The sequence below is a fragment of the Pongo abelii genome, chromosome 15 (assembly GCF_028885655.2).
Source record: "Pongo abelii isolate AG06213 chromosome 15, NHGRI_mPonAbe1-v2.0_pri, whole genome shotgun sequence".
In the NCBI taxonomy this organism is placed as follows: Eukaryota; Metazoa; Chordata; class Mammalia; order Primates; family Hominidae; genus Pongo; species Pongo abelii.
Genome location: NC_072000.2, coordinates 25,062,065 through 25,071,423, shown reverse-complemented (window position 1 = coordinate 25,071,423; position 9,359 = coordinate 25,062,065). Strand labels below are relative to the sequence as shown.

At 41.0% G+C, this 9,359-nt stretch overlaps 1 gene segment (V, D, J or C); it reads right to left on the bottom strand.

Annotated features, from left to right (window-relative positions):
* Positions 1–4,015: 4,015 nt before the first annotated feature.
* LOC134759966 (T cell receptor alpha variable 1-2-like) lies at positions 4,016–4,966 on the bottom strand. The segment is given in 2 exon segments: positions 4,016–4,403; positions 4,694–4,966. Coding segments are annotated over 2 exon segments (471 nt in total).
* Between the last annotated feature and the right edge of the window lie 4,393 nt (positions 4,967–9,359).

Below are 9,359 nucleotides of genomic sequence, written 5' to 3'. Positions count from 1 at the left end.
AAAGGAGAAAAATGTTAGAAGGTGGGGGGAAAAAACAGCAGAAGTGATGGTATAACACTTCTGAGGCTGGACTATAAAAGATCTCTCTCTCTCTCTCTGTCTCTCTCTCGCTCTGTCTTTCTCTCTCTCGACACACTATAAAGAGACCCATGTGATAAGAATCTGGGAACTCTTGCCAACAACAGCTATGTGAGCAAACCATCTTGGAAGTGCACCCTCCAATCCTAGCCAAGAGACTAGAGGGAGAGAGAGAAGAAAATCTACCCATATTAAGACTTTGAGTAAGGGAAATGCAGTAAAGAGAGAGGATTGTAATTCCTTTCCCTGTTTTTTCTATGCCCAAAAGTTTTTACACAGCTGTGATTATTCTGCATATTCAATTATGCACCCTGGTTTTCTTGATTCATTGTTATGTCATAAGCAGTTCACCATTTTTATACAGTCTTAATGAACATCCTTTATTTGCTATGTGGTAGGTAAAATTTCAGTGAATAGACCCAAGATTCCCTGCCCTAATCCCCAGAATCTTGAATGTGATGCAATATTACTCTGGTGATTGTGTTGGGTTCTATGGCACAGTTGACTTTTTGTTTTGTTTTGTTTTATTTTATTTTATTTTATTTTTTGAGACAGAGTCACCTCTGTCCCCCAGACTGGAGTGCAGTGGTGCAATCTCGGCTCACTGCAACCTCAGCCTCCCGGGTTCAAGCAATTCTCCTGCCTCAGCCTCCCTAGTAGCTGGGATTACAGGTGCCCACCACGCTCAGCTAATTTTTTTGTATTTTTAGTAGAGATGGGGTTTCACCATGTTGGCCAGGCTGGTTTTGATCCTGATCTCAAGTGACCCACCCAACTCGGCATCCCAAAGAGTTAGGATTACAGGCGTGAGCCACCACGCTGAACAAACAGTTGACTTTTTTTTTTTTTTTTTGGAGATGGGATCTCGTACTGTTGCCCAGGCTGGACTGCAATGGCACGATCTCGGCTCACTGCAACCTCCGCCTCCCAGGTTCAAGCAATTCTCCTGCCTCAGCCTCCCAAGTAGTTGGGATTACAGGCGCCCACCACCACGCCCGGCTAATTTTTGTATTTTTAGTAGAGAGACAGGGTTTGAGACCAGCTGGTCTCAAACTCCTGACCTCAGGTGATCCACCCACTTCGGCCTCCCAAAGTGCTGGGATTACAGGTGTGAGCCACCACACTGGGCCCACAGTTGACTTTTTAAAAGGGAGATATCTATGTACCGGTTGACATGAGACCTTAAAAACACATGAACTTTGGAAGATTAAGCCAGAAAGATTCCAAGCATGAGATGAAATTCACATGCCATTGCTGGTTTGAAGATGGTGGGACTCACATGAGAAGGAGTGCAGATTGCTTTAAGGAGCTCAGAAGTGCCCCCAGCCCACAAACATTAAGAATATGCGAACTTTAGTCCCACATCTACATGGACTAGAATTCTGATAATAATAAGAACTGGCCGGACACGGTGGCTCACACTAGTAATCCCAGCACTTTGGGAGGCTGAGGCAAGCAGATCAGTGGAGGTCAAGAGTTCGAGACCAGCCTGGCCAACAAGATGAAACTTCATCTCTACTAAAAATAGGAAAATTAGCCAGGCACGGTGGCGAGCGCCTGTAATCCCAGCTACTTGGGAGGCTGAGGCAGAAGAATCACTTGAACCCAGGAGGCAGAGGTTACAGTGAGCCGAAATCATACCACTGCACTCCAGCCTCAGCAACAGAGCAAGACTCCATCTCAGAAAAAAAAAAAAGCACCTGTAATCACAACTCAGAAGGCTGAGTCCGGAGGATTGCTTGAGCTCAAGAGTTCAAAACCAGCCTAGGCAACATAGCAGGACCCTGTCTCTACAAAAAATATATATATTAATTAGCCAGGTATGGTAGTATGTGCCTATAGCCCTAGCTACTTGGGCGGCTGAGGTGAGAGAATTCCCTGAGCCCAGGAATTTGATCCTGCAGTGACCTATGATCATGCCACTGCCAGAGAAACACCTTGTCTCTAAATTTTAAAAAATATATAAAAAATAGACCGGGCACGGTGGCTCACACCTGTAATCCCAGCACTTTGGGAGGCCAAGGCGGGCAGATCACAAGGTAAGGAAATCAAGACCACCCTGGGTAACATGGTGAAACCCTGTCTCTGCTAAAAATACAAAAAATTAGCCAAGTATGGTGGAGGGCGCCTGTATTCCCAGCTACTCGGGAGGCTGAGGCAGGAGAATGGCATGAACCAGGGAGGCGGAGCTTGCAGTGAGCCGAGATCACGCCACTGCACTCCAGCCTGTGTGACAGAGCGAGACACCGTCTAAAAATATATATATATATATATATATATATATATATAAAATAGAAAAAAATTTAAAGAATTAACTTGGAAGAGGACTCTGAACTCTGGGTGAGCACTTGAGTACTCACCCAGCCAATGCCTCGACTTTACTATGGTTATGTCTTAAGCATAGAACTCAGCTGAACTTGCTTGGGCTTATCACCTACAGAACTACAAGCTAATATATGGGTATTGTGGTAATTTGTTATGCAGCAATAGAAACTAATACAACTTTAAAATATTCCATTGATCATAGCATTCACCATATCATTTGCATAATATTGTTTTCCCTAATTGATAACTATATGAACAATTCATACTCACCAAGTCCAAAGCCCTTAAATATCATTTCTATGGCTTCTTTGGTTTTCTTGTAAACTGGAAAAAAACAAAGCCTCATTTCTAGCCTGCATTTATTTAAATGAGAGCTCAAAAAAATGAATTATTAGACAAAAGGAACATGAACATTTCGGTGGCCTGGATTCACGTTGTCAAGATTACTTTCCAGTATGACTATGTCTGTTCAAATTCAACCTCAAATGTTCATTTTATAAATTAGAATGAAAAAGCACTCCTATCTCACCCAAAGAGAATTTTGCTTAATCTTTGACTGCAAAAAAACATATATATGTAACATATGACTGGCCATATAATTATGTTAACTTGGAGCAGCCCTCACTTTTGATGTCCCAATCACCTGCAACCTGAGCTTCTGCTCTCTGATAGGCTTTATCTCATGTGGAGGTAGCCACACAACAATCGTGTACTCTCTAAACCTAGCTGACAGCAAGTTGTAGCATTTAACAGACTTCATTAAAAGATTTGAAGAGAACATAAGGGAATTATAAAGCAGGAAAGGAAAATCTTAACATTTACTGTAAATTTTTATTGTGCTTAATGCCTACTGACTACATCTTGTCATAGGAATCTGCTACTGGCTCTCCTGCCTCACCCAGATTTGCCACCAAATTGTTTATGTTCACTCTTCCTTCCCATCTTCTATAGACTCCCCTGATTATGTTCATGCTCCCCAAGTCTAAAGCCCCTAAACTTCACTTCTAGCCTGAGTTATAAACCTTCAAAATATGTTAAGATTATATTTATTTATCAAGGATGCACATAATGAAGATAGCCTTTCATAATTAATCAGACTACTTAACATCTCACTCTGAAACATTTGCATTTGGATTTCCAAAGTTCAGAGTCCCACCAAAGAAAATGAGTATCACCACAGTGATCCTTCCAGAGCAACAATCCACCCGAACGACAAACTCCATCTAATAGCTTTAGATCCACAAGATACAAGTAGTGGTCAGGATTTCACCTTCCACAAACCAAGGGTAGAGAAATAATGAGTTCCAGTCCCAGAGGTCCTACCACATAATACTTAGTGAAAATTCAAGACTAGAATTGAAATAACTAAACTTAAATAAAGCTTACTGTGTGCCACTACTTCTCTGAGTAACACTAGATATAGCTATAAATAGAGATACAGATGATATAGAGAGTCATAACTCACAACAGCCTTGTGAGGTAGATACTCATTATTCTCACTTTCTGGATAAGGAAATAAACCAAAAAAAAAAAAAAAAAAAATAGTGACTGACTTAAGACCACCCAACTAGAAAGTAGCAAACTCAAATCCAGGCAGTCTGGTTCCAAAGTCCCAGTCTTAACTCACAGCAGGCATACACTCAGGAAATACAACTTCTCGCTGCTGTGGTTGACTTTTGAATTTTGGTGCAGCCAAAGAGGCCTCATAGTCACTGTGTCTCTCACAGCACAGAGGTAAGAGGCAGAGTCTTTCATCTGGAGCTCCTTCAAAAGGAGGTAACCGTACCCTTTAGAGCGACTAAGGAATGAAGAAACATGACCTTTCTCGTCCAAACCATCCAGAACATTGTAAGAGAGAAATGTGGGTGCTTCTCCAGCATGTTGCTGGTACCAGAACAGCCCGTTGAACCCAGATGTCTGGTACGTGCAATTGATCTGGACAATGGCTCCTTCCGTAGCTGTCATCTCAGTGGGCTGGTCAATGTTTTGTCCTGTAGTGCCTAAGACAAGATACACGACTGTTACTAGGGCAGCACTCCTGGAAACCCATTATTATTAAAAATGATGTCTCCATGTGGTCACAAAAGAACTGCCATTAAGGAGAGATTCTTAGAAATAAATGGCAGCAAAGTAGTTATTATTTGATATCCAATAACCATTAGCACCACATAAAGAAAATATCTATTAAGAAATACTCTTTTGTTACAAGTATCAGAAATGGCAATCATTTAGCTGAAAGAAAATTGTTTTGAAAACTCCCAGCAGCATTTGCTATTAGATTGAGACTTACCTCCCATCTTCATGGAAACATAAAGAAGGAAAGCTCCCCACATCTGCTGCAGGGTACCATGAGCCTGGCACTGCATCCCCGGTTCCTGAGCCATTGGAGTCTGCAGAAGGTAGACACTTCATATGGGTGAGGGAAGGAAGCTCAGTCTGGATGCAAAACCCAGTAGAATTACAAGGGGAGGAGCCCCTTTCTTGAAGGGATGACTTTCAACTTCCTTCTAAGGAGAAGCTATAGGTTCTGTTACTACAAAATTGTCTTCACATGAACATTTCCTACTGAGAAATCCACAGGTTTTAATCCAAGTGATTCTGGTAAAGTTGAAAAAGCATAATGTATAAAGAACAGAGATGGTAAATGGGAATAACATAAGACAAAGTATTCAATTTCCCCATAAGTGTTTCTCTTCTCAAGACAGGAAAAAATGGAAACATTTTGTTGCAATTAGAGGTGGTGTGTGTGTATGTGTGTTGGTGGTAGTGGTGGTGGTGGTGTTTGTGACAATAAGGAAGAGACAGAGAGTTTTCAACCATCTAAATGGTTGAAATTAATACCTGATCAGGTATTAATTTAAAGTTCAAAAGAAACATAATTTGTATGTCTGTATGTGTATGTACATGTATGAATATACAGGAAGAAATGAGAAAAAACCTATTAACATTAGTTACTGCCAGGCATGGTGGCTTACGCCTGTAATCCCAACATTTTGGGAAGCTGAGGCAGGTGGATCACCTAAGGTCAGGAGTTCGAGACCAGCCTGACCAACATGGTGAAACCCCATCTCTATTAAGAATACAAAACTAGCCAGGCATGGTGGTGCATGCCTGTAATCCCAGCTACTCAGGAGGCTGAGGCAGGAGAATCACTTGAACCTGGGAGGCGGAGGTTGCAGTGAGCTGAGATCACACCATTGCACTCCAGCCTGGGTAACAAGAGCAAAACCCTCTCTTAAAAAAAAAAAAAAAAAAAAAAATTAGTTACTTCAGAGGAGTGAAATCAAAAGCAAATGGTGAAAATGTTAACTTTTTCTTATATATCTCTGTTTCGTTTGACTTGAAATTTGTTACATAATAAACTGAGAATGTGGAAGAAAGAAAAAGAAGGAATAAAAAAGGAAGGAGGAAGACTACGTGTAAAACAGGAAGGAAAAGATGGAGGGAGGAAGAAACCTATATTTCAAACTATTTCCCATGTGTTACAAAAGGAAGTTAACTCTTTTTGATACATAGTTTTCCCAAACTAATGAATGCCTCACATATGATATCTTTACCAAAGTAATTTATATCCCTCATGAACTCTGGATTTATTTCTATTTACTTCATATAGCAACTGTACTCTGTTTCAATAAAGATGATGCTGTCATCTTGTGGCAAAATGTAGCAGTGCAACTTCACACACACACACACACACACACACACACCCCCCTAACATTTTCTTACTTTAGAATTGAAAAGAAACTTAGAAATCATCCAGTCTTTGTCGAGCTCCATCATCTTACAGGGGAAGTTCTTGAAACTCTTGAAGCTTTTATCACACTCTAGGCTTCATATCTTCATTTGTAGTCAATTTCCCAGTGTTATTTAGATTAACATGAATTTTTTTTTTTTTCCAGAGAGAGTCTCTCTCAGTCGCCCATGCTGGAGTGCAGCGGCGGGATCATGGCTCACTGCAGCCTCAACCTTCTGGGCTCAAGCAATCCTTCTGCCTCTGCCTCTCATGTAGCTAGGACTACAGGCATCCAGCTAATTTTTTGTGTTTTATTGTTGAGATGCGGTCTCGCTATATTGTGCAGGCTGCTCTTGAACTCCAGGCTGCAAGCGATCCTCCTGCCTCAGCCTCCCAAACTGTTGGGAATACAGAGCCACTGTGCCCTGCCCAACATTAAATATGAAAAAATGAATAAACGGATTTCTGAAGCTACTTGTCCTGGTATATGTAGGTCACTCGAGGATCAATTTGATGTCAGATCTACTCCAGGTAATTTTAAACATTAGATTTATATTTGAAACCACAGCTTTTTTTTTCTGCCCACAGCATTTAACATGTGTGGCAGTTTCAACTATTAATTTATTCAGAAGTACATACTGAGAAATTATTACATGCCACCCACTATGCTAGTAGTGCTGGGGATTCAAAGCTAAGCAAAACCCATATTCTAGTGAAGGGAGACAAGCAGTAAACAAACAAGTAAATACAGTGTGTCAAATGGTGGCAAGTGCTGAGAGAAAAATAAAATAGGGAAGGGAAAGGAGAGAGTCAACAGAAACCTCTCTGATTAGGTGATGCCTGAACAGAAACCTGAAGATGATGGTGGAATCCTGACGAGTATTTGGGGAGGGAAGGGGATCAGTTGAGACTTCATAACACCTCTAAGAAATTAGAGGTCATTCAAATAACATGCAAACAAGGTTATTCCCCACAGTTCCCTATCCAGGGATCCTACTGGAAACATTTCCAGCCTCTCAAAACAAAATAATGAGGATTTAGTGAGGAAAGATCTCATTAGGGACATACTTCAGAGTAGGGTTTCCCTCGAGGTTAGAATTTTTCTTCAAATCTCTTGGCAGTGTCTTTTTTTCTTTTAATCCAAAAAAGCAACAGCTGATGGAAACTGATATAAAATATGACTGAATATATACAGAAGTCACACTTGTCCAAGAACCCCAAAGACAGGCGTTCTCACAGATTCTGAACACTTATTTGCTGAGCCAAACTCCTAAAAAAAAAATTATAAAGGCTTTCTGAAACAGATGTTGGAGCCCTTTATAGTAGGCTAGACTGAATCTCTGAAGACCATCTCTCCATCCGCTGGACCGTTGCACTCAAGGACAGCCAGCCTCCTCCACAATTGTGCAGCTCTATACATGTGAGTCTAAAAGAATGGAAAAAGCAGCCCTGACACCAGCTATGTTCAAAATAAGGCTGCAGACTAATTTTGGAACTTCAAGACTTTCTGTTATTTTGTCCGAGTGTTAATGTAATCCATCTCTTTTCTCCATCTGTTTCCTCCACTCTTTCCCAAACTGCTAGAATTAAGTTCCTTCTTTTCTTTCTTTCATCTTTTTTTTTTTTTTTTTTTTGTTGAGACAGAGTCTCACTCTGTCACCCAGGCTGGAGTGCAGTGGCGCAATCTCGGCTCATGCAAGTTCTGCCTCCTGGGTTCACGCCATTCTCCTGCCTCAGCCTCCCGAGTAACTGGGATTACAGGCGCGTGCCACCATGCCCAGCTAATTTTTTTTGTATTTTTTAGTAGAGACGGGGTTTCACCATGTTAGCCAGGATGGTCTCGATCTCCTGACCTCATGATCCACCCGCCTCGGCCTCCCAAAGTGCTGGGATTACAGGCGTGAGCCACCCTGCCCGGCCAAATTCCTTCTTTTCAAACTTGGGGAAACTCTTTTTGTGTTGAGAAAATGATTCAAAAAAAAACCTTACAACACTATTTTCTTTTCATGTTCTCTTTTTATTAGGGCAGTGATAAACGGCAGAGTTGGGCAGCAATAAACTCAAAGGGGTCTTAAAGAATATTCTTCAGTGATTATGCAAACACAAAGAAAGGCTGGATTCACAACCTTTCCCTTCTCCAATGAAGAGGGCACTAAGTACTTTTTCCAAAGCAAGCTCGTTTTTTTTAACCTCCGGTAATAGGAAAGAAGATACTCTTGTGAATTCGATAAAATATGTCTAGGCCGCCTCAAATTCTATCCATTTCCTCTACTCTGCTCTAGCTCTACCAGGATGTCTAACTTGAATAAAGGATGACAGAAGGTGAAACTTCTTTTTGGAAGCAGATGTGGGTTGAGTCTTGTCACAAGGGTAAACAGGAGTCCTTTGATCCTAATGTGTCCAACGCAATGCTGCACCAGCCTTCACTCCTCATCTTCAAGATTTCATAACCGTTGCGTAGTAGTCCAGATCCCAAAGGTCACTGTAGAAACCTAAAGTTTCAAATTGCTGGGTAGAGGCTTGCCCTCCTCGGCACCTCTCTAAATACACTGCAAGAAATGTGTTCACATCAAACTAGCTTGATTTGGGGCAGAGTAGGGGCATAGAAAGCAGCTTATCCTGTGATCCCATAATGCCATAGAGGTCCCTTGAAGGTGTTCTTGACCCTCCCTGTCCTTACCTTCTCAGTGCTACTCTTTCACCTCATTCCCAAAGTCTCTTCCTAGAGTTTCCAGGATAATTGCTTTGTAAAAATATGCTGTTTATTCTCTGATGTCACTGGGCTCTTATTTTCAGATGCCTTTTATATTGAACTTTAACTTTTTGTTATTTTCATGTGTTTTGATTATTTAAATTCTGACCTATCCAATTGGAGAATATCCAATACAGTCTAAAACTTGGGAAATTTTAGAATATTTTGGTTATCTAATTAGCTAGGGTAGATATACTAAAATTGTATTTAACTTTCCTTATCTTAAATATCCTAAGTTTCAAAAGCTAAAAAAGAGGAACAGACCAAAAATAAAATGACACAAATCTGGAAGATAAGGGAGGGGGAAAAGAGGATACACAAATATGGCCTCTACGTTTGCCTTTTTCTTTTTTTTTTTTTTTTTTTTTTTGAGACAAGGTCTCAACCTGTCACTCAGAAGGAGTACAGTGGCATCATCATGGCTCACTGCAGCCTCGACCTTCCAGGCTCCAGTGATCCTCCTGTCTCAGC